Source organism: Oncorhynchus tshawytscha, linkage group LG18 (assembly GCF_018296145.1).
Source record: "Oncorhynchus tshawytscha isolate Ot180627B linkage group LG18, Otsh_v2.0, whole genome shotgun sequence".
Taxonomy (NCBI): domain Eukaryota; kingdom Metazoa; phylum Chordata; class Actinopteri; order Salmoniformes; family Salmonidae; genus Oncorhynchus; species Oncorhynchus tshawytscha.
The window spans coordinates 11,068,414-11,094,475 of record NC_056446.1 but is presented as its reverse complement, the minus strand read 5'-3'; the positions used below and the strand labels follow the sequence as shown (position 1 = coordinate 11,094,475).

The 26,062-nt window shown below is 41.7% G+C and overlaps 1 protein-coding gene across 2 annotated transcripts in view; it reads right to left on the bottom strand.

The window, feature by feature from the left end:
- Positions 1–26,062, bottom strand: part of myo6a (myosin VIa) — an 86,682-nt gene that overhangs the window by 35,951 nt on the left and 24,669 nt on the right. For both annotated transcript variants that reach the window (XR_006079259.1, XM_042300647.1), the window contains exons 3-15: positions 25,474–25,543; positions 25,150–25,223; positions 22,889–23,018; positions 21,805–21,910; positions 21,503–21,558; positions 21,318–21,415; positions 21,020–21,184; positions 15,031–15,111; positions 12,123–12,303; positions 9,301–9,445; positions 5,563–5,720; positions 5,217–5,308; positions 1,114–1,186 (exon numbers count right to left, since the gene is read on the bottom strand). Coding sequence is in view for 1 of the 2 variants with exons in the window: in XM_042300647.1 (XP_042156581.1) it covers positions 1,114–1,186; positions 5,217–5,308; positions 5,563–5,720; positions 9,301–9,445; positions 12,123–12,303; positions 15,031–15,111; positions 21,020–21,184; positions 21,318–21,415; positions 21,503–21,558; positions 21,805–21,910; positions 22,889–23,018; positions 25,150–25,223; positions 25,474–25,543 (1,429 nt within the window). In the remaining variant the exon portion in view is untranslated. The remainder of the gene's footprint in view (positions 1–1,113; positions 1,187–5,216; positions 5,309–5,562; positions 5,721–9,300; positions 9,446–12,122; positions 12,304–15,030; positions 15,112–21,019; positions 21,185–21,317; positions 21,416–21,502; positions 21,559–21,804; positions 21,911–22,888; positions 23,019–25,149; positions 25,224–25,473; positions 25,544–26,062) is intronic.

Here is a 26,062-nt window from a genome sequence, read left to right as displayed (position 1 = left end):
TAATACAGCCGGATACCAGTCAGCATTTTGTTTATGCAACAGTATCTTCTAAATCAGACAGGAATATTTTAGCTAGATCGAGTTAGAGAAAACATTAACGTAGCTAACATCTAATTGGGGTCCGCTGGGAAACACTGACCAACACTTCCTAACCGGTCACAATAACTCCCAGGCCTTTTCATGGCAAACACTATTTAAAGTGCCCATTGTTATATTATAACTCTAGAATTATAATAATTAGATATATTTTCATGATTGCAACAGTTCACCCAAGTATTTTGATCGAAATCACAAGTCAAATAGCAATAGCAACATTTGTTTAAAAATAAGGCCTGGATTTTTTTGCCCATATCATGCAGCCATCCGTGGCACTGTGGACATGATCTCAAAATGAGAGCAACAAATGCAGACATTAATGAAAATTACATTTGTTTGAAGTTTGATTTAACAGTATAAATCAACCAGTATTGAGAAAGACTCATTGAAATCACTTAGAATGTATGTGTTGCCATGCTAAGGTCATGCACTACTTAAAGCAAATTTATAACCTGTTCTATTAAAAAATATAAAACTACAAAAAAAAAAAGTGAAATATTGTGATATAGGGTTGGGTGTTTCTGGCCAAAATATTTGATGGAACAAAAAGTAAAATGTCTGTTCTCAGAGAGTGAGTCTACAGGGCATGCTTTGCACCAACGGCCGATTCTCTTAAACGCAGACCCAATTCTATCTAGCGTTAACCCCGGTCACCTCCATTCCACTCTCTGGTATCCTGCCGCCGTACCCACACATATCTCAAAGAGAGGGGTTTAGGTGTGCTCTGCAACATAATCAATCTACCTCCCATCAACTGATTTATTTCTGTTGACCATGAAACATAACTTTGGGTCAGGGTCAAGAGTAGTGTGCTCAAAAGCGTAACCTCAGAGAAAACAGCTATTCCACCTTCCCACGCAAATGGAGGCCAAAACACATCTCCAGTCAGAAGAACACTGAACGGCAACACATCGAGAAAAAAACATGGGGAAAACGCTGGAAACTAGGCAGAGGATAATGTATGTAGGGAAAACCGATGAAATGATGTGCATGTAATGATACGAAGACGAGACAAACCTATGCAGTCCTGATTGTCGACATAATGGACCTCATTTACTCCAAGACCCTCCTTCTGATACAGCTCTTGTTCCTAGAATTCAAAACAGAACGGTTCCAATAAGAAGCATTGGTAATGTCATTTGTAATGACATTCAGAAAATAATTTAAGTCTGTTTACTTACACTACCGTTCAAAAGTTTGGGGTCACTTAGAAATGGGTTTGTTTTTGAAAGAAAAGCCATTTGTCAATTAAAATAACAAATTGGTCATAAATACAGTGTAGACATTGTTAATGTTGTAAATGACTATTGTAGCTGGAAACGGCAGATTTTTAAGGAATATCTAAATAGGCGTACAGGCCCATTATCAGCAACCATCACTCCTGTGTTCCAATGGCACGTTGTGTTAGCTAATCCAAGTACATAATTTCAAAAGGCTAATTGATCATTAAAAAACACTTTTGCAATTATGTTAGCACAGCTGAAAACTGTTCTGATTAATGAAGCAATAAAACTGGACCTTCTTTAGATAGTTTAGTATGTGGAGCATCAGCATTTGTGGGTTCGATTACAGGCTCAAATTAAATCGGCATGGCCGCTTAATTAGGGCCGATTTCAAATTATAACAAAATCGGTAAATCGGCGTATGGACGATTACATTTGCAATCTACGGGGAGACTGCGTGGCAGGCTGACCACCTGCATATTTAGTTAGGAAATGTATGTTAGCAGGCAATATTAACTAGGGAACTTGTCACTTCTCTTGCATTAAACACAAGCAGAGTCAGGGTATATGCAGCAGTTTGGGCCGCCTGGCTCGTTATGAACTGTGCGAAGACCATTTCTTCCTAACAAAGACCGTAACTCATTTGCCAAAATTCTACATATTTATGACATAACATTGAGCCATGTAACAGCAATACATAGACTTAGGGTTGCCACCTGTTCGATATAATATGGTACGGTTCCGTATTTTTCAGAACAAAACCTTTTGTTTTTGAAATGATAGTTTGCAGATTTGACACGATTAATGACCTAAGGCTCATATTTCTGTGTGTTTATTAGAATTAATATATGATTTTATATTTAATAGAGCAGTCTGAGCGGTGGTGAGCAGTCTGAGCGGTGGTAAGCAGCAGCAGGCTCGTAAGCATTCATTCAAACAAGTGCTTTCCTGCATTTGCCAGCAGCTCTTCGCAATGCTTGAAGCATAGCTCTGTTCATGACTTCAAGCCTATCAACTCCAGAGATTATAGGCACTATAGTATTGCCAGCCTAAAAACTTCTTACCTGGGAATATTGACGACTCATGTTAAAAGGAATCACCAGCTTTCATATGTTCCCATTCTCTAAGCAAGGAACTTTAACTTTAGCTTTTTTACATTGCACTTTTACTTTCTTCTCAAACAGTTTTTGCATTATTTAAACCAAATGAACATGTTTCATTATATATTTGAGACTAAATTGATTTTATTTATGCGTTATATTAAGTTAAAATAAAGGTCTTCAGTATTGTTGTAATTGTTATTATTACATATATATACAGTAGAAGTCAGTAGTTAATTTGCATACACTTAGGTTGGATTCATTAAAACTTTTTCAACCACTTAACTATAGTTTTAGCAAGTCGATTAGGACATCTACTTTGTGCATGACAAGTAATTTGTCCAACAATTGTTTAAACAGATTATTTCACTGTATCACAATTCCAGTGGGCCAGAAGATTACATAAACTAAATTGACTGTGCCATTAAACAGCTTGGAAAATTCCAGAAAATGTCATGGCTTTAGAAGCTAATTGACATCATTTGAGTCAATTGGAGGTGTACCTGTGGATGTATTTCAAGGTCTACCTTCAAACTCAGTGCCTCTTCCGCTTGACAACATGGGAAAATCAAAATAAATCAGTCAAGACCTCAGAAAAAAAGTGTAGACCTCCACGAGTCTGCTCCCAAGAATGAACCAATTTCCAAACGCCTGAAGGTACCACGTTCATCTGTACAAAACAATAGTACGCAAGTATAAACACCATGGGACAACGCAGCCGCAATACCGCTCAGAAAGGAGACGCGTTCTGTCTCCTAGAGATGAACGTACTTTGATGCGAAAAGTGCAGATCAATTCCAGAACAGCAGCAAAGGACAATGTGAAGATGCTGGAGTATCTATTTCTACAGTAAAACAAGTCCTATATCGGCATAACCTGAAAGGCCGCTCAGCAAGAAAGAAGCCACTGCTCCAAAACTGCCATAAATAAAGCCAGACTACGGTTTTCAACTGCACATGGGGACAAACATATTACTTTTTGGAGAAATGTCCTCTGGTCTGATGAAACAAAAATAGAACTGTTTGGCCATAATGACCATCTTTATGTTTGGAGGGAAAAGGGGGATGCTTGCAAGCCGAAGAACACCTTCCCAACTGTGAAGCACGGGGGTGGCAGCATCATGTGGGGGTGCTTTGCTACAGGAGGGACTGGTGCACTTCACAAAATAGATGGCATCATTGGGGGGGGATTATGTGGATATATTGAAGAAACATCTCAAGACACCAGTCAGGAAGTTAAAGCTTGGTTGCAAATTGGTTTTCCAAAAATGGACAACGACCCCAAGCATACTTCCAAAGTTGTGGCAAAATGGCTTAAGGACAACAAAGTCTAAGTATTCGAGTGGCCATCACAAAGTCCTGACCTCAATCCCATAGAAAATTTGTGGGCAGAACTGAAAAAGCGTGTGCGAGCAAGGAGGCCTACAAACCTGACTCAGTTACACCAGCTTTGTCAGGAGGAATGGGCCAAAATTCACCCAACTTATTGTGGGAAGCTTGTGGAAGGCTACCTGAAACATTTGACCCAAGTTAAACAATTTAAAGGCCATGCCAACAAATACTAATTGAGTGTATGTAAAGTTCTGACCCACTGGGAATGTGATGAAGAAATAAAAGCTGAAATAAATCACTACTATTATTCTGACATTTCACATTCTTAGAATAAAGTGGGTAACTGACCTAATACAGGGAATTTTTACTAGGATTAAATGTCAGGAATTGTGAAATACTGAGTTTAAAATGTATTTGGCTAAGGTGCATGTAAACTTCCGACTTCAACTGTAAACAAATTAGGCCGATTAATCGGTATCGGCGTTGAAAAATCATTTTAAAAAATTGGTCGACCTCACAGCGTTATGTGAGATCTTCAGTTTCTTGGCAATTTCTCGCATGGAATAGCCTTCATTTCTCAGAACAAGAACAGACTGACGAGTTTCAGAAGAAAGTCCTTTGTTTCTGGACATTTTGAGCCTGTAATCGAACCCACAAATGCTGATGCTCCAGATACTCAACTAGTCTGAAGGTCCAGTTTTATTGCTTCTTTAAATCAGAACCACAGTTTTCAGCTGTGCTAACATAATTGCAAAAGGGTTTTCTAATGATAAATTAGCTTTTTGAAATGATAAACTTGGATTAGCTAACACACGTGCCATTGGAACACAGGAGTGATGGTTGCTGATAATGGGCCTCTGCATGCCCATGTAGATATTCCATATTTTTCATTTTATTTTTAAAATCAGCCGTTTCCAGCTACTATAGTCATTTACAACATTAACAATGTCAACACTATTTCTGACCAATTTGATGTTATTTTAAAATGGACAAAAAAATACATTTCCAAGTGTCCCCAAACTTTTGAACGGTAGTCTATATAAGATCTGCTCCATTAGAATAGAGAACAGAGACTCAAATGTATTCAAATAAAGTCTGAGGGCAGAAGCTTTGTCTATTATAGCTATCCAGCAATAATACATTACGTTAGCAAGTTCACTAACCAATAGAACTGAATCTTATAAAAATCAAGGTTTCCTTTTGCATGTTGCAAACATCTGGCCTTGTTCTCAGTTCATCTTTCCTAAATTTCTCACATCCTCTCTCCTTCTCAGGATGCATTGGAGAAGGTCCAATGGGAGGGACCTTGGTCATTCCCCTCTAACACAGTTGAGGAGGAGGCAAAGCAGATAGGATGGTAGGAATCACAGAAAGGCAACTTGAGATTGAGCTCTTGGACAGCTGGGATGTCAGCTAAGTCCAGAGGGGGCATCGGGGTCTACAGACACAGTGGAAGAAGCTCTCACCTCTTTCAGGATGCGTTCGTTGAAGAACTGCTGCAGCTTCTCGTTACAGTAGTTGATGCAGAACTGCTCAAAGCTGTTGTGCTCAAAGTACTCTGGAAGAGGAAATTAAAAGACATTAAAAAAAAGACACTTCAGCTGTAAACCACCGATTCCGACTAATGAACTCTAGCATGCGTGTGCAATGTGTGGTTTGTGTTATGTTGTGTATAATGTCCATGGCGAAATGTCTGTTTGATGTCGTTTTTAATGGACAATTACGCTGCAAAACCATTTCCCGCCTGAGGGATAATAACGTTTACTACTACATCATATAATCACGTAGATATAGCACAGAGGGGATACAGACCGAAGCCTGCGATATCCAGAACCCCGATGAAGTTGGCGGAGGAGTCGAAGGGGAAGCACTGGTTGACCCTGGTGACCACGTGGTCAAACAGCCGGCTGTACACAGCCTTGGCCAGGGCGTCCCGCGCGTTGTTTGCCTGCTCCACTTTCAATGGCACCCTGGGAGGGAGAGACAAAGAGAGAGCACATAATTCCTCCTTCTAGCACTGGTCCTCTGTCGCTCCGTTTTGCAAGCGCCACAGCATAGCGGGTTCGATTCCCAAGACCAACCATGTCTAAAACGTATGCAAGCATGACAGTTGCTTTGGATAAAAGCAGCTGCTAAATAGCATACTGTATGTTAGAATTGAATACTTGCCTTTTCTGCATGCAAAGTACATTTAAGTATATATCTAATCTAAAATCTACCATGTAGTCCGCACAAGGGGAAATTGGATTTGTCACCAGCAAAGAAACATAGCGCTAAGGCACCGACACGCATACAAGAGACTTGAGCAATGGCGGCTGGTGAAATCAATAGCCTAACAATTCATAACAGAGGCAGAGTCAGTTTAAATAATCTGATGCATTCATCACCGTGGGTCTGCAAAAATACAAAGGGCCTGCCTGGTTTCCCCAACGGATAATTGGGTTATTGACATCTTGGGGAAAGAGTGATTGTGGTGTGATAAAGAGCCATGACAATGAGAGAAAGTATAAGCGTCAAAGAGCTCTGTGAAGGTACTGCGACGTCCCCAGAGCTCGGACTGTGGTCAAGTGCTCCGCTGAATAATCCGAGAAGACCGAGAGAGGGCCATGAATGCAGCGGAGCGTGAAATGTACAACATGACTACCACGTGGACTGAAGTTTCTCGTCAAGCTTTACCTTCGCTTCTTTGTCATGCACTTAAAAAGGAAAACTCCACTCAAAAACTCTTTTGGTATTTTTAATCATTAGTCCACAAATGTTTTGCATGTCAAGTTTAAGCTATTGGACTTCAAGATGCAAAGTGTCATTTGTCACATCAAGATGTCATGATCATGATGCAAAAATAATCATTGTGATTAAGTGGCAAGTGACACTTGCCTTCTAAAGTTTTTCCTTTCAGGCGGAAGAGAACCAGGATAATGCTGTACAAGTAGCACTTAGCCATTAAGTACTTCGAGCACTGCTATGTCCAAAAGACATCTCTAATGTCTTGAAGTGAGAGTTGATTTAGAGATTCTCCTCACATACACCTTCACCCCTCACACCCACACAAACTCTTCTGGCAGGACTTATCCATTAACTCGTCCCCCCTGTGGATCTCCATTTAACACATCCCACAAGACAAGAACTCCCCATTATGATACCAGCATCACACCACCTCTTCTTACACCTTTGCCCCCTTAAGCTCTCAGTACACCTGGGCCCTCGCTCACCCTCTCTCAACCACAAACCATGTTTCATTTATATTCTCCCAGCCAGTGAGAAACTAACGGTCCACAGCTAAAACATTTAAATACCAGGGTTAAGCCCTGGCCTCCCATTTACAAACCAAGAGGTATGAAATGCCAGAATACTAACAGTAGCGGGGATGTGTGTATTCCCTATGAAGCTCGAGGTTATCCACCTTGCTCAATGATCTCCACAAAATTATCTCCAGCAGCATGTTATCAGGAAGTTGAGGGGCACACATCTTATTTAAATCACCGTTAAGAGTCTGGTACTGCACTGCGCATATGGGCAGGTTGAGAGAGTGGACTGACCCCACCTGGCTTTGCAGAGATGCCGAGTCCGCCAGTGAATTCAACGTGGTGGGGTCATCACGATTAACATCTCCCCCCCCCCCCTAGTTACGGCTTTCCCCCTTACATAAGTCATAAAAATAGGCCGCTTAGTGGTGGAGCCACAGACCGAGAGAGCCGGTTGAAATCCTTACCCACCCTTTATAAGTCACTAAATGTAACTGTACTCACACATTGTGATTGCTGCTATTAATTAAACAGAAATTAAACAAACCACGGCACACCACTAATTAATTGCTTAATATTACGCCCTCGGAGGCTGTGTCCCAAATCGCACCAGATCCCCCACATTGTTCTTTTCACCAGAACAATATGGGCCCTTGTCAAAAATAGTGCACTATGTAGGGAAGAGAGTAGGACTCACCCAAAGACGCAGCCAGGCCCGTATAAAGCAGCAGTTAAAGCTTAACTACTGTGGTAAAGTGTCTCTCGCCACAAATGAGACAAACATTAGTGAGGGAGGACATAAGGGTAATTGCACATAGCGACTGGCTTGGCATTCAGGCTGGCGAGCTGAGGGAGCGCCAAGCTGCCCATACAACAATCACTGTCAGGCATAAGACAGGCTGGGCCACGGCTAAATGCACACAGGGTCTTGCCATAGATCAAGAACGAGGCATGCATCCCAAATGGTTCACTATTCCCTATATAGTGCACTTCTTTTGGCCAGGACTCATAGGGGTCTGGTCAAAAGTAGTGCACTACAGAATATAGGGAATAGTGTGCCATTTAGGACACATACAGGGACTAGGGAAGGGCCCGTATTCATTCAATAATGGCTAGTTCCTATTTTTACTCAGAGGCACAGCACTACTGTTAGTGACAACTGCAGCACACACACACAATACAAATGCGCACACACACGCATCTGTTGGTTCCTATGGTAACTGGCATGTGAACAGTAAGGCATTTGTTAACAGAGCATGAGTGCTAATCATGTGGACCTGACACCATCTGCACAAAGACAAGCCTTCCAATACAAATATAAGAATCACCATATTGACACACATACTGTCTCACATCGGAACGTTTAGGAATTCAAACATGTCACATGCAATTAAAGAACACATGCGCTACCTGTTATTTTGCCTGTTCTCTCATAAAAGGCAGTGCATGGTTCCCAAAAAACACGCTATAGGTCCTGGTCAAAAGTAGTGCACCATATAGGGAATAGGGTGCCATTTAAGATGCACCCGCAGTCCTCTCTCCATGCAAGGCCGTTGAGGAGAAGGAAGTGACTTAAAACAGAAATGCTATAGCGCTATACAGTACCAGTCAAATGTTTGGACACCTACTCATTACAGGGTTTTATCTTTTCAATTTTCTACATTGTAGAATAATAGTGAAGACATCAAAACTAATGAAATAACACATATGGAATCAGGTAGTAACCAAAAGTGTTATATCAAAATATATTTTAGAATCTTCAAAGTAGCCACCATTTGCCTTGATGACAGCTTTGCAGACTTGGCATTCTCTCAACCAGCTTCATGAGGTAGTCACCTGGAATAATTTTCAATTTAAAGGTGTGCATTGTTAAAAGTTAATTTGTGGACTTTATTTCTTGATGTGTTTGAGACAATCAGTTGTGTTGTGACAAGGTAGGGGTGGTATACAGAAGATGGTCTTTTACCAAATAGGGCTAAGTCCATATTATGGCAAGAACAGCTGAAATAAGCAAAGAAAAAAAGACAGTCCATCATTACTTTTAAGACATGAAGGTCAGTCAATACAAAACACTTCAAGAACTTTGAAAGTTTCTTCAAGTGCAGTCGCAAAAACCATCAAGCGCTATGATGAAACTGGCTCTCACGAGGACCATGTCATAGTTTTGATGTCTTCACTATTATTCCACAATGTAGAAATTAGTTTTAAAAAATAAAGGAAAACCCTTGAATGAGTACGTGTCCAAACTTTTGACTGGTACTGTATGTAATAATAGTGTTCAAGAAGTCATTATATGGTGACTTACTTGATAACTGTTCCTTTGGCGCCCCCTGCTGTGGTGAGCATGACCCTGGAGGTGAGGCTGACTCGCAGGTCCGACTCTTCCAGACCCAGCAGCTCAGCACAGTACTCCACAGTCTGGCTCGACTGGTTCTTTATGGTGCAGCCACCTGGTGGGCCAGACATAAGGAGTGGTTACGTTGTAAGTAGCTAGTAAAGTTGTTAGCAACGTTGTAAGGATGACATGTAGAATGATGTTGGCGGTTAGGAAGAATGTCAGTGATTTTATTGAAGACTGAGTAAGCTCTGACCCTGGGTAAAGATGCATACAGTGATTGCACATATTGCACATAACAGCACGGTCTTGACATATGACATGGATTACAGTTCAATACTGCCCATATCGATACTTAACATCCATTCCGGCCATAGAGTCATTGATTCTGACAGACCGTCAATAAGGAAACAGCACGATCAAAGTCTGATACTCTTGCTAGCTGCGGGACTATTGCGTTTTAAAAAAAGGACAAGCTACGTACAGCAATCCAGCTTCACCCTAATCTGGTCTCAATAGTATTAGGACAAAGCCTACAAAACAATCACATGATTTATCAGCACAGATGTAACCTTTTTGCCAATCTATTTCATAATGAAACAGGCTTCATTATTCCTGAACCATAGCACCCCATCACTGCCTAACGCTATGCAATTTCATTAGTCTCCAACCGTGCCAGGGTTGGACAAGAGGTAGCTACAGATTTTACGCCAACGTGATATAACCACAAGGTTTTTGGTGTCCATTTTCTGGACATTACAGGAAAGCCCCGTACAAACAGCCGCCATAGATTTTTCAGCTAACCATTTCCTGGCGATACTGTCTTCATTCTCTTATAAATGGCCGTTTCCAGTTGCAGGTGGTACTACAAAAAACAGCAAGGAGGTTCCTCGCCATTTTAGCTTCCCAAATCGAACATTTCCCAGCATCTTCGCAGGTACTAGTCGTTTCTATGCGACGCGGCCACGTGTAGAAGATGACACAGTGCGACCAAAACAAAGATCTACAGGCACATCAATGGACACAAAACATGGATTTATTCATATCTTTCAGAATGTATGTTTTTTTTGTAGAACCACATGCAACTGGAAACTGACATTTCTAAAAGATACTTTATTTTTTGTCCAAATTGAGAAATTTAAATGGCCAAAAAACAGGTTATTTCAAAATTATATGGCGTGGTTTGTGTGGGGCTTTCCTGCAACTGAAACCCAACAACCTTTGATTATATCACATTATCTGGCATACAGTCTGTAGATTGACAATAAGCAGGTGAGCGGGAAAGTAATGAGCTAAAATGGCTAGTTCAAGGGCGACACAGGATAAGGAGAACAGTTTCGGGAGGAGACAAAAGGAGGGGATAATGGGAACTGTTTAAGGGTGACAGGAAGAAGGGGGACATTTTAGGGGTGACAGGAATGTGATAAGGGGGATGTTTGGTTAGGGCGACATGGGAAGGAGGGGTTAAGGGGTACAGTTTGGTGGTGACGATGGAAAAAGGGAGACAGTTCTCCGTGCGACACCAGACTGCGCTTCTCTCAAAAGGAGCTGAGGCAGGATATCCTGTGTTTCATGTCAGGGACAGGGAGCAGCAGGACGGTTCCCATCCTCATGATCATCATTTTCTCTGACTGGACTCTTTGCTTCAGGTCACTGTAAAAACGCGCCACGGGAGACTCCCGCTGAGTACAAACTACTCGTTTTAAATGCTGCCATGCTGTGCCGCTCTCACTCTCACAGAGGGGGAAAAAAGAGAATTGAAAGGCAGTACGTTCGAGTTTCACTCTGATGTTCAAAAGGAATGGTCTATTCTCAAAGTGTGACCTTCCTCTGGGTCGTCTGAAACAGCATGTTGTGTAATGTGAAGTCAGTAGGTGGAGGAGAGCCTAAGACATTCACATCCTAATGAATCAGCCTTGCCAAACTAAATAATATACTTGCCCTAACAACAATAAACATCTATGAGATTATTCTGTATGATATTATAACCGTTGGGGACTTACAAAGAGACATGTGAAACATTTCATCAATTAATCCAATGGCTTTGTATCAATAATAAATTAATGGGAGGAGAATGACAAGTCCCAAGTGCCCTTGTGTCGGTGGTGAATAAAAGACATTTCAGACTACAACAAGAGGCCACGTTGGCCTTTAGAAGAAAGCTGAAGATTAAAGTAATTGATCACAGAGCAGAGTTTCCTGGGGACAACAGAAAAATGGCGCACCTACTGCAAGGACACAAAAGAAGATTGAGGGGCCGCGACCAGAAAAACATTGTGGTCGCGGCCCCTCATGATGAGTCAAAATTTCCCATACCTGGACAGATGACTTATTGAGGCAACACCACACAAATGAGGAAAATGCAAAAGGTATCTGCCAGCTCTCTGACAAAACGCTACCACTTCCTCAGCATCCCTTAGACGCCCTGGTGCTTTACTCATATTGTGACTGCACTGAAAGAGAGACAGCTGTGTCTTTGTTGGTTAGTATACCAAATAGTGAGTGGGGTGATATACTCTGACATCTTATAAGCCAGCCATCTGTTAAGAAAGCTTGCAAACAAGCATGCAAAAAAAACCAATGAGGAGTCAGTGAGAGCGAGCGCGAGACCCGGCTCACATGACGTGGAAACTATAATGAGCGCTGAGCGGAAGAGAGAGACCCTGCTCACCTGATGTGGAAACTATAGTGAGCCGTGAACGAGTGAGAGACAAAGTGAGAGTGTGTGAGAGAGAAAAAGGACAGTCAGACAGACAAAGAGACGGACAAAGACCGACAGACACCCTGCTCACCTGATGTGCTCCCTGCCTCCTCAAAGTCAATGTTGCCTAAGTGCAAAACCCCGGCCACCACTCTGAACAGGTCCAGCTTTTCCGTGTCATCCAGGCCGATCTTCTTCATGGCCCCGCACATCCTGTTGAAGTCCCCCTGGTCGTCCAGCAGAGGGTCCTTCAGGGGCCCAGCTTTCAGGTGCTGAGGAACCACGGGGAGAGGATGGGTCAGTGACCAGGGTCACAAGCTCTTTACAGAAGGGGTACTGTCTCAAAGATTGAAGGCTTGCATTGTAGCCGTGTTAATGGTGTGCCCCAACGTCAATAAAATGACACACAAAACATATTACCCCATAAAGTAATAAAAAAATACCATCCATCTCCCTCACTGGCACGACTTTTTGTATAGATCCGAGATGAGGCAATGCTATTGGACTTTAAGCTAATTGGGCTGATTTTTTAAATGGAATTAGCACATTAAACCTGCATGGAAGACAAAATACATAACATCTCCTGCTCGCTGCGGTAGGAAGAGGAGCAAGGATAGTAAGGTAGAGCCCACACCTGGAAAACCAGCAACACAAAGAATGTTACAGTACAATGGTATACTGGCATTGCAATAACATACAGTAGCTTCAAACACCAGATTAGAATGGCAGATAAATGGCTTTCATGATAATTGGGCTTCCCTAATATAAAACCTTTTTTTTTTTTTTTTTTTTAAATACATAAATTTGAATGGGTTTGTGGCTAATGAGACACTCATACGAATCCATCTCATCATTCAACTTAACACTCTTGAATTCTTTTTTCATGAAAGCAATAAACTGACATTCTGTAACTGAAGGTGGTTGCACTGGTTTATGAATGAACTCTAAGGCAATGAGTAATAAGTTTCTGCATACAACAGTACAGAGCAGACATGGCCTTGTAAACAACCATAAGTTATAGGAGTGATAGGAGTGTGTAAGAGTGGTTTATTCTTCTCTACAGTAAAATTGATGGCCTAAGGTGATATGAAACGCAAGCCATTACAATAATGGAAACCAAGCAGTTTATTAAAAGCACAATTATACAGTAGCTGCTTGGCTGCATTTCATGTACCGAGTAAAAGTTCCTTGGCTCCAAACTTTCCAGATATCAAATAGAAGGAGAATATTGCCCAGAGTGCCAGTTTATTTATTTATTTAGGTTTATTTGGCAGGGACGATGCACAACAAAAAAATAAGTCTCAGAGCACTCAAATGATGCGTCCCACCAGATTTCGCTAATAGCTACTTTGCATCTGTAGTCCTCGACTACGCCATTAAAAAACCCATTGTACTCTGACATTCTGGTCCAACTTTACGCTGGACACAAAATATGTGGTCATTTTGACCTCAAGTCTTACACTCCAGAGAAAAATCCCATCATGCACTTAGAGAGAAAGCATGCAAGGAATCCACCACACTGAGCACCAAAAACTCCAAAATTCACATCATAAAATATAAAATAAATAATCCTTGTAACAGCACCAAATCTATAATCACCTGATCATCCTGTATTATATAGAGCAGAAGCAGTGCAAAGAGACATACAACCTTGATCAACAACAGTGACAGTAAACATAGTATAAAACGAGGGGTCCGTCCCAAATAGCACCCTATTCCCTAGTTAGTGCACTACTTTTGACCAGGCCTCACGGTGAATAGGGTGCCATTTGGAACACAGACAATGAGCATAAAGGCCTTATTCAGCATCGGTCACAACATGACTCTCTAATAGGCCAAACCCAGCATTGATCATGAACAGGTGCTTCCTGTGATAAAAAAAAAGGTACAATCCTCCATGATCATATAACAAGCTTACACACCTCTCTGGAGACTGCCTTCTCCTGGTGTGAACCTAAAAAAGGGGCCAAAGGTATCACCTACATATACTGCTCCTACCCTTCTAAAAAAGAGTCATCTGAAAACCATCTGCTTAGGTAAAACAGACGCTGAAAAACTCCGCCCAAAAAGTACTATTTGTTTGCTTACTGTGTAGTTTTAACTATAGAAATGGAAGTCATACTAATTGTATGGTTTTAACCTACATGGTAGTATAACCTCTAGTAAAACATACGGCATCAGCAGCACAATTACAAAACATGATATTATCGGATTGAAAACGTCCACACTCAGCGCCACGCTAATTTCTCCCACTGATCTCCCTGACTACATAGAATGGATTAAATCATCAATGTCCCTCAAGGGGAGAGTAAGAGAGGCATACTGTTGTCCAGGGCATTTCATAATAACAATAATCATTCATTACACTTGTGAGTCCTGAAGGGGTGTTGCAATAATGGAGAACTTATGCATAATTAATCAAAGGGAGAAGGCAAAGCAAGGAACTCATTTCGACTGAGCATAAAGAATTCTCATTGATACGGTACTTTCATCTATTCATACGGTCCTCATCTCATTGGCTCCTTTCTTAATTAAATTGTTTGCATCACATCTCAGATAAAGTGATACAAATAAAATAAAACAATTTGTAGGCAACTGGTGGGAGTTCTAAAACTTATATTTAAGTGTCTCGTTCAGTTAAAATTTAAAAAATAGTCACTACATCATTGCATCCGCAGACCAAGAACAATGATCGTTATTTGACTGAGCAGGTCGTTTAGTAAAAGGTAAAAAGACATTGTGACAGATTCAGCGAGCAAGATCGGGATGAAAGAGTACGTTCTGTTATTTTCTCTCAGCACAGACAGTCGTGCCTAAGTGCATTTCCAGTTAGTTCTGGAGATGACAAACCATCTGTCATTAGACAGCCAAAAACTAAGCATCAGTGTGAGGATTTTCCTTTGTGGTTGTCCAGATATCTGGGAATACCCAGAGTAGGTAAAGACAATCAATATGGAAGGTACATGAAGGAGAGAAAGAGATTAAGACATGCACTGTACCTCTGGGCTCTTGCGGTTCTGAAGGATCTGTTTGTCTGTGTCCTTGTTTGCAAAGAAGCGAGTGCATCCTCTGTTCAAATACTGCAACACAGAGAAATATAACAGAAGATTGCATGGATCAAGATACTGCCGTATGATATATATGCAACAATTTCAAAGATTTTAGTGAGTCACAGTTCATAAGGAAATCAGTCAATTAAAATAAAATTAGGCCCTAATTTATGGATTTAAAATGACTGGGCAGGGGCGCAGCCCAGCCCAGCCATGGGTGGGCCTTGGAGGGTTCCAGTTTGGAACCAGGCCCAGCCAATCAGAATTAGTTTTTCCCCTACAAAGGGATATATTACAGACAGAAACACGCCTCAGCACCCTCTCAGACGACCCCGCAAGTAAAGAAGCCGGATTTGGGGGTCCAGGGCTGGCATGGTTACATGTGATCTGCGGTTGTGAAGCCAGTTGGACGTACTGACAAATTCTCTAAAACGACAATGAGGTGGCTTATGGTAGAGATATGAATATTAAATTCTCTGGCAACAGCTCCGGTGGACATTCCTGCAGTTAACATTCCAATTGCATGCTCCCTCAACTTGAGACATCTGTGGTGTTGTGACAAAACAGCACATTTTAGTGGCCATTTATTGGCCCCAGCACAAGGTGCACCTGTGTAATGATCATGCCGTTTAATCCGATTTTTTTTTATGCCACACGTCAGGTGGATGGATTATCTTGGCAAAGGAGAAAAGCTCACTAACAGGGATGTAAACACATATGTGCTCAATTTGAGAGAAATCTTTGTGCGTATGGAACATTTCTGGGATCTTTTATTTCAGCTCATGAAACATTGGACCAACACTTTACATGTCGCGTTTATATTTTTGTTCAGTATAGTTATAACTGGCCCTAAATCTATTGAATATCCCATCAACCTTGGTACAGGATGGTTTGTCAACACATCAAACACAATGCATTAGCAGTAATATGGGAAACTATGACTTTTGAAAGCCATTGGTAAGTAATACAGCGCATAGTAAAAGTATACACCTCTTGCACAATCTTCACATTTTGCTGCCTTAAAATTACATTAAAACATTTTAAAATTGGATTTTTGTTCCTACTGATGTACACAACCTACTCCACATTTAAAAAATGAAAAGTTTTTTGAATAAGAATCTTTGCACAACATATATCATCATATATCAACATCATTCTTGTCAAAATTGCTCAAGCTCAGTAAGTTTGGTTGGGTGTCATTGATGACAGAACCATTCAATCATTGTCTCTGAAATTCAAGCACAATTAAGTCAAGCCTGAGACAGGACCAATCAGGAAAACTCAACACATATTGGAAAGCCAGTCTGGTGTGTCTTTAGCATTAAAATGTGTGTAATTGTCCAGCTGAAAAATTGGACTCGATCCCAGGTTTAGGTTTTCAGAAGACTGAGGCTGGGTTACCTCTAACTTTGTCTGGGCTTTACTACTTTCATGTTTACTTTTATCCTAACAAACTCCCCAGTCCCTGCAGGAGATCGGCATACCCATAATGAAGTCTTTGTTTTTTAAACACTCTGCTCCAAATCATCCATTCTGTTTGCAACAAGGCTGTTAAGTAATACTGCAAAGAAATGTACTTCATTAAAAACAACAGTCTTGGGTCAAATCATGTACAACAAAACAGAGTGAAACGCTCTGGATTTTCAAGTAGTGTGGTGGCAGCATCATGTCTTGCATATGCTTGTCACTGGCAAGGAATGGAACATTTGTCAGGATAAAATATGTAAAGGAGCAAAGCCCAGGTAAAAAGTTTGAGGAAAACCTGCCTTAGTCTTCCGAAAAGCTAACCCTGGGATAGAGTTTGATTTGTTATTGGAACAATACATTTAAAAAATGACACACAGTACCAGTCCAAAGTTGACACACCTACTCATTAATGAAATAATACATATGGAATCATGTAGTAACCAAAAAAAAAAAGTTAAATTAACACATGTTTTATATTTTAGATTCTTCAAAGTAGCCACCCTTTGCACACGGTATTCTCTCAACCAGCTTCACAGGGAATGCTTTTCCAACAGTCTTGAAGGAGTTCCCACATATGCTGAGCACTTGTTGGCTGCTTTTCCTTCACTCTGCGGTCCAACTCATCCAAAACCATCTCAAATTGGGTTGAGGTCGGGTGATTGTGTAGGCCAGGTCATCTGATGCAGCACTCCATCGCTCTCCTCCTTGGGCAAATAGCCCTTACACAGCCTGGAGGTGTTGGGTCATTGTCCTGTTGGTCCCACTAAGCCCAAACCAGATGGGATTGTGTATCGCTGCAGAATGCTGTAGTAGCCATGCTGGTTAAGTGTGCCTTGAATTCTAAATAAATCAGACATTGTCACCAGCAAAGCGCCCCCACACCACATCCTCCATGCTTCACAGTGGGAACCACACATGTGGAGATCTATTCACCTACTCTGCGTCTCACAAAGACGCGGCAGGTGGAACCAAAAATCAAACATTTGGACTAAGACCAAAGGACAGATTTTCACCGGTCTAATCTCCATTGCTTGTGTTTCTTGGCCCAACCAAGTCTCTTCTTATTATCGGTGTCCTTTAGTAGTGGTTTCTTTGCAGCAACCACCAAGGCCTGATTGACACCGTCTCCTCAGTCGATGTTGAGATGTCTCTTACTTGAACCCTGTGAAGCATTTATTTGGCCTGAAATTTCTGAGATTGGTAACTAAAGAACTTATCCTCTGCAGCAGAGGTAACTCTGGGTCTTCCTTTCCTGTGGCGATCCTCAGAGCCAGTTTCAACATAGCGCTTGATGTTCTGTATCGAGTGACCTTCATATCTTAAAGTAATGATGGACTGTCATTTGCCTTTGCTTATTTGAGCTGTTCTTTCCGTAATACGGACTTGGTCTTTTGCCAAATAGGGCTATATTCTGTATACCACCCCTACCTTGTCACAACACAACTGATTGGCTCAAACACATTAAGGAAAGAAATTCCATAAATTCTTTTAACAAGGCACACTTGTTAATTGAAATGCATTTCAGGTGACTACCTCATGAAGCTGGTTGGGAGAGTGCAAAGCTGTCATCATGGAAAAGGGTGGCTACTTTGAAGAATTTAGATAATAAACAAATCAAAATATATTTTATAACACTTTTTTGGATACTACATAATTTAGTGTGTTATTTCATAGTTTTGATTTCTTTACCATTATTCTACAATGTAGAAAATAGTTTAAAAAAACAAAAAAACGAATGAGTAGCGGTGTCCAAACCTTTGACTGGTACTGTATGTCAAAGACACACAAGAATGGCTTTCCATGAGGTGTTGAGAGTCCGAGTGGTCCTGCCTCAGAACAGACTTAAAAAAAAGCTTTGAATATTGCTGTCCATCAATGACTCAGCCAAATTGATTGACCTTTAAGCAATTTTGACAAAAACAAATGGATAAATGCTGCCCTGAGAGTTGTGCAAAGTTAGTAGAAGTTCATAAAAAACTATTACAGCTGTAATGGTTACGAAAGGTGCTTCCACCAAGCATCAACTCTGGTGAGTGAAGCGTTGAGCAATAACTACATTTGTTTTTTTTATTTAATTGGAAACATTTCGATAATTGTAGCTCAACTTTGAAAATGTGGAGTAGGACAACAAAAAAATAACCCTTTTGAGGGTTCATGTGAAGGCAACAAAACGTAGCGATTGTATTTCCACATCACTGTCTCTCTATTTCCATGTAAGTCTGTGTGGCCTGCACAGGCGTTCCACATGATGGATTACACTTCGCTGTGAGCGGATTTGCTGTTTACTTGGGTCTTGATCATTCACCATTTGTTCATGGCAAAGAGTGTATTTGGCACAAAATACGTTATTCCTCTCCGTAATTGCCTTTGTGCGACTTTTAATGACTTCTCAGTCGCTTGCTCCCTTCCTGCCTGTCACTAGAGATACGGGCCTGATGAGCGCGACGACAATGTCCCAGGTGGGTAGGAGAGAATAACAAAACAGAACCCGGTTGCTTATCTTGTTTGTAGGAGATGAGTCATTTTCAGCTGGCCAGATGGAACGGAACAAAGACTTTAATTACAGAGATATGCCTTGAGGAGGATTGTACATGTCGCTCTCCTTCTCTTCCCAGCCCTGTGCTCTACACTCCAGACAGGGCATATTCAGTAACACAACACAAGGCTATGGAACATAACAGACATCTTACAAAGCTCCACACAGCCCTGCTGCTAACAGCACTGGGTCTCTGCTGTGCACAAAAGTAATTGTTGTGATCAATACATAAAATGTCATTTTCCGTTTCCAGATCATCAGAAAAATGGTAGGACAGATAAGACTATTCGAGGAAGCAAGGGACCACGGTCGAGCAGAAGTACCTGGCTTACTGCCCAGAATGCTTCGCATGGGAGATAAATCACAGAAATACAGGGAAACTATGGCCAAACGCAGTACTTAAAATGACACAAATGAGGAGGCTGAAGAAGAAAATTCTGACATTAAAGTGATGCCCAGCTGAAGAGAGGGGAGATGTAGGCTACCTTTGGAGCCACGCTGAAATGATGTGTCTGCAGCAAGTGATGTTGACGGTACTGAAATCCCTTCTTTTCCCTGCAACTTCCTTCCTGTCTAGCTGCTCAAACTCTGTTTCAATTCCATGCGATGCTAATCTGCACTGGATGTGAAACAGAGAGCACATGGGTTGTCTGGGTGCTGATAATTCGATATAATTTCTAACGGTCAATAGTAATGTCCAAGTTGAGATTTCACTGCATCCCTCAGTTTGACTATCTCCATTATAGTGGATGCTGTTCCTGTCAGGAGCTGGAGTCAAAGCACTTCATCTTCCTGATCAACTACTGGTGGTCTGCAGGGGCGTGCAGGTAGTTCACCATTATTTTGGAGCATTAATGCTATTCTGCAATTTTACATTCATTTCTACAATGACAATTGTTTATAATAAAACATTTTTTAAATAAAATAATAATGCCTTTAAATCTATTACATTCCCTGATAAAATATCTTGGTCAATTTTAAGAAATGTGGCAGTTGATTACAATTTGGTGGTCCTCAGAACGGAAAAGGTTGGGAACCACCGGGCCTAAAGAGCCCTGGCGGGGAACTTTAAGAGAGGGGACCAATATTGGACAAAGCAGGAGAGGAGTTTGTACAACTTCCTTAAAAACCTGCCAGTTAACTACAACATAATTGGGTGTCTTAAAAGAATCTCATCCCCGACAGGGATATTTAGACCAATGACGGACAGAAATGGCAGGCACGGAGTTCTTCTCTAAACAACTGCCAGCTAATAACAGCAGAATTGGGTGTCGATAACACCAAGTCTGAGGGGAACCAGACAGGAAATTTTAATAAAGGATGAACGATAATGGACAAGGCAGGAAGAGAGTTTGTACAACTTATCAAATAATCTGACAACTGACTAACAGAATTGGCTTTCGTTTAATTAAAGCGCAATGACATTGATTGTTATATTTGTGAAGTTTATGGCAAGAAAATAAGCCCTTCTTTAAGGATGGCGGAGACTGCCATCTAGTGGTCTCAGAGGTACGGCACAACAATAAAAATTAATCCAAACAAGTATCGTGACTTAACATAAAATGATGCTATGAAAATGTCAATCCTAAACACCAAAACGAGTGAGTTTCCTTAATATTAACGAGGAGCTGTTGAGCTGACTGCTTGAGGTGGAGGAGCTGAGTCCTCACTCTCTCACACTGATACGAGGGTCAAGTAGTGTGTTTGAAGCAAGGAGCTGCGCAGATTCTTGCTGAGGGGATCGCCCTTAGCAAGGAGCTGCGCAGATTCACTAATCTCAATCGCACGATGACTCGTTATTTGAGATGCAAGGTGATTTGTAGATCAGCGATTCTGCAGAGCGCCTTACTCAGGTTGATCTTCTTGAGCGCACACGGCTCCAAGGAGCTAGCAAAAGGGGAGTTAGTTTTAGGCCGGCCGATAGGCCCCACTTACCCTGAAGGCATCTGGGGATTCCAGATGGAACTTGGTCCTGATGTCCTCTGAGGCTCCGGCACACAGCCGGTAGAAGATGTGATAGTTCCTCTCTTCCTGGCTCTGCTGGCAGATCCTGGACTTCTCCAGCAGGTAGTGGGACACAAAGCCTCCCACCACAGTATTCTGACCAGACAACACCGGTTCAATTAGCAGCAGACGTAGCCAAAGCAAACGCTCAAAAGTATTTTAACAATTTCAAATAGTATTTAAAACACTATTATCATGGTGTTGTCTGTTGACAGTGCTGCTGCTGTACCTTTTCGTTGAAGTGGATCTCTACAAACTTCCCAAAGCGACTACTGTTATTATTCCTGACAGTTTTAGCATTCCCAAAAGCCTCCAGCAGGGGATTGGCTGTGGGATTGATAAAAAGAAATCAAAACACAAATCCATACAGTGTGGTATTAAGTCATGCTGCTGGGAAGTGAGATTTTTATGTACCTTCAACTATTCTCTCATCAATATCTTGACCTGTTCCATAGGACATTGTTAAGTATCTACAGGGCAGAAAAAAAACATGTCAGAGTTAATGTGAATATTCTGACTGCACTTCTTTACACGAACCAATAGAAACAGCCTGCCAGATCAGACTGGGGTACGTCCCAAATAGCACCCTACTCCCATATATAGTGCACTACTTTTGACTAGTTCTGGAAAATAAATGGTGCACTACATGAGGAATAGGGTGCCATTTCAGACACACCTGGTCTGTTGACGATGCAGAGAGAAGGTCATGACTTTACCGAAGGACAAACTTGGTGTTTTCAGTCTTTCCGGCACCAGATTCCCCAGACACGATGATGGACTGGCTCATCTTCAGCACCCTCATGTCCCTATAGGCCTTGTCAGCTGACAAGAGACATCCAGCCATTAGACAGTTTATTTACACTCTCCTTTACCTCAGTGACACAAAAAAAGTAACTCAATGGGATCATAAATGAAGTCTACAGTTGCAATAGCCATGCAGAAGGTACAATGAATGCTCCTTGTACGTCCAAATGATTAGTGTTTACATCAGTAACACACACACAACATAATCCAAATGGGATCCTCAAGATGGATGGTTGCATTAGCAAAGTCAAACTGTACATTGAATGTCAACTGGAAATAGGTCGCGAAATCACACTGAAAATATGCCAAGACACAGGAAGGCCAAAAAGATCATCAAGGACATCAAACCACCCGAGCCATATCCTGTCCCCCCCCTCCTATCATCCAGAAGGAGAGGTCAGTACAGGTGCATCAAAACTGGGATTGAAAAACAGCTTCTATCTCAAGGACATCAGACTTAAATAGCCATCACTAGCCGGCTACCACCCGGTTACTCAATCCTGCACCTTAGAGGCTGCTGCCCTATATACATAGACATGGAATCACTGGGTACTTTAATAATGTTCACATACTGTATTCTATTCAACTTTAGTCAATGCCACTCAGACATTGCTCATCCTAATATTTATATATTTCTGATTTCCATTATTTTACTTTTAGATGTGTATTGTGATTTGTTAGATAACTGCACCGTTGGAGCTAGGAACACAAGCATTTCACTTTGACCGCAATAACATCTGCTAAATGTGTATGTGACCAATAAAATTTGATTTGACTGAGCATAAGTGTATTGTGAAAATTACTATAGACTGCCCTCCAGTGGACAAATGTGAAAGTGTAATGCATTGTCAGCCCAACAGTGGCACAGAGACAGCTGTGTCTGCATCCCAAATGGCACCCTATTCCCTACATAGCGCACTGCTTTTGACTAGATCCCAGTTCCACCTAGTTCCATTTGGAACGCAGCCTGTGTGTTCCTTCCTCCCTAGTACTCACCGATAGCGTAGACGTGGGGCGGCAGGGTGCCCAGGGACCTCCCATGGTACTGTTTAATGGTCTCTGGAGCGTAGAGCTTTGGGAGGTCAACATACGGGTTCACTGCAATCAGGATATTGGCTACAAACGTCTGGGAGAAAAAAAACAAAGGGAAACCTGAAGTCAGAAATACTCTAGCACAGAAGGTAGTTTGTAAGCAAGATACGGTACTAGTGCTGAGCGATTAGTGATTTTTGGGTTCAGTTCAGTTTCGCACATTTTTTAAAACAATATAATGCACCATACATTGTGGGTTGAATGATGTAACACAGAATAAAACAATTAATAAGTCCCATGATGGTAGTGACTGCCCATAACGGCACTTATTAACCATCATTTATTCACATTACTTAACTGTATTTTCTTAATGTATATTTATTTTGTTTTATGACTTTATTATTTCATTCCATGTCAGCATCTCATCTCTAGAATGTTAGTAGTTCTTCAACATAAGGCATACTGACTGCTGAATACCAACTATCAAATCACTTAAATCATGTATTTTCAGGTAGAGATACCAAGCAAAGCAACAGCACGTTCTGTCTCTTTTCTCCCTCTCCATGTCTGCCCCACACAGACCGGACACGTAGGCATGCAATGGATTATGGTTATTGTAGTTAATATTATTTCTGCCATGTTGGAAACCACAACTGACTACGTCGCACAGTTCAGGCTTCATCAGATTTCTCTAGAGAAACTGCGCATTGAGCTCACAGGAAAAAAAGGAACATGGAATTCAAATAATGTAACTGATGTCAGCAAATTAGTTGTTTAAAACGCAAAGAAATGACCAACATTTCAGTTAAATGCTCAATACACATCAAATGCTTCTGGGGTAAACACTTTTGATATAACATCCAGCTTTTCCTCAAGTACCTAACAAAACATGAGTCACATCACTGCTAAAAGGAATTGTCTCACTGCATATCAGCCAAACACTTCCATAGAACACAGCAAGGCAGTTTCTCAATGCAGCCACTAGATGCCACCCGTTGGAAGACAAGTGTCCCATGACTCTCCTCTCCCCACCAGCTGGCATCCATGTCCCCCTGCCTGCCTGCCTGCCTGGCTGTCACCTCAGAGGACCTAATTAAGTTCAGTGGGGAACAGGATAGCGCTCCCAGGCTCTGCTCTGCTCCCTGGCCAATTACAAAAAGGGGTAGACAGGGGCCAGCAGGGAGACTGATGACAAGCGCTAGCTGTGTCTGTGTGTGTATATGTGTTGTGTCCCCTCCCTGATGGACGGTGTGAAGGCCTTGTCGTTGTCACTCTGGGCTGCCTGTCAGGTGGCTGCTGGGTGAGAGGGTAGTTACAGTGACACACGCTATAACGGCGTGTGTGCACGCGTCAATGTAATGGCCCTCGCTCCCATCAGCCACTGGACATGCAGCCCAGAGTGACAACGACAAGGCCTTCACACCGTCCATCAGGGAGGGAACACACCACAACACACACATGCAGTAAAGTACAGCAGACGTAGAGAGACAGAAGTGGCTGAGGCGACAGGGCTTTAACATGATAATGAGTGCGTGTTCGATCGGCCTTGCCACTACTGGTACAACCTGTTGGAACAAGACTGATGGGGGGGAAGACAGCAGGGTACACACTACCGTTCAAAAGGTTGGGGTCACTTCGAAATGTCCTTGTTTTTGAAATAAAAAGCAAAAAAAAGTGTTAATTTAAAAGAACATCAAATTGATCAGAAATACAGTGTAGACATTGTTAATGTTGTAAATGACTATTGTAGCTGGAAACGGCAGATTTTTAATGGAATATCTACATAGGCATACAGAGGCCCATTTTCAACAACCATCTGTGTTCCAATGGCACATTGTTAGCTCATCCAAGTTTATCATTTTAAAAAGTGTAATTGATCATTAGAAAACCCTTTTGCAGTTATGTTGGCCTTCCAGGCAGAGTTCCTCTGTCCAGTTTTTGTTCGTTTGACCATCTTAATATTTTATTTTTATTGGCCAGTCAGACACGGCCTTTCCTTTGCAAGTCTGCCTAGAAGGCCAGCATCCCGGAGTCGCCTCTTCACTGTTGACGCGGAGACTGGTGTTTTGCAGGTACAATTGAATGAAGCTGCCAGTTGACTTGTGAGGCGTCTGTTTCTCAAACTAGACACTAATGTACTTGTCCTCTTGCTCAGTTGTGCACCGGACCCAAAACTTTTGAACGGCAGCGTAAATACAGGTTAGGTCTGTTATAAAAGTACTTACATAAATTTTGTCTTTACTGTACCGCACGCGGATGTTGTTCAGTAGAGTGGCTTCATTCAAGTACATCAAAGAACCTGAAAAAAACAACAGTAAATCACAAGCTGTCACAAAATGGCATTCCTAAATCCTCAGTGGATTTTTTTTTTTTGGGGGGGGGTAACAGTTTCAGGGTTGTAAATTGAGTTCATTACTTCATATAGTGCTGCAAAACCACTTAGGTGCCCATTAGGGCAACTTTATGTGATGGTAAGAAACATAAAAACCTTGTGCTGGAGACTGCAGACTTCTTGTAAAACAATAGCAGTGTTTGTGCTATAAACTCACAGTTGTCTTCCACATGTTTGTTGACATCATCCTCAGCTGGGAACACTTGGTTGATCTGGGCTGTAAAGCTCTGTCAAAACAAGATGGACGTGAAAAAGGATTGAAATCTGTTCAATTGAAGCATTTCACCATGCTGTTCTCTTTCCAATGCATTAAAGTTGAAGAGTAGTTCAACGAAGTACATCAATAAAAGTATGTGGCCTAAAATACCAAATGACGCATAAAAGGAGAGACACACACACACACACACACACACGTGTAAATAAACCCATTAAGTCTACTTTGATTCCGATCAATGTGCCTGCTTTAAAAAAAATACAAGTCAGTAACCTTTTCCAAGTCTGTTAACGTGTTCTTTCAGCAATCCAAGTTTCCCCAACGGCCACTCAAAAATACTGACTGTTCAGAACGCCATTGCTTCAAAAAGCCCTGGTGTAATGCAGAGGTGAGTGACAAGTCAAGGGACAATGAATTATTTGGAGAGAGGCAGAAACAGGATCTGGGAGTAACTAGTGAGGCGCTGTAGAGACTGGCTGCAAGCTGTAGCCCCTCCCCTATTCAGGCCCATGGTTGTTGGTCAGCACCTCCA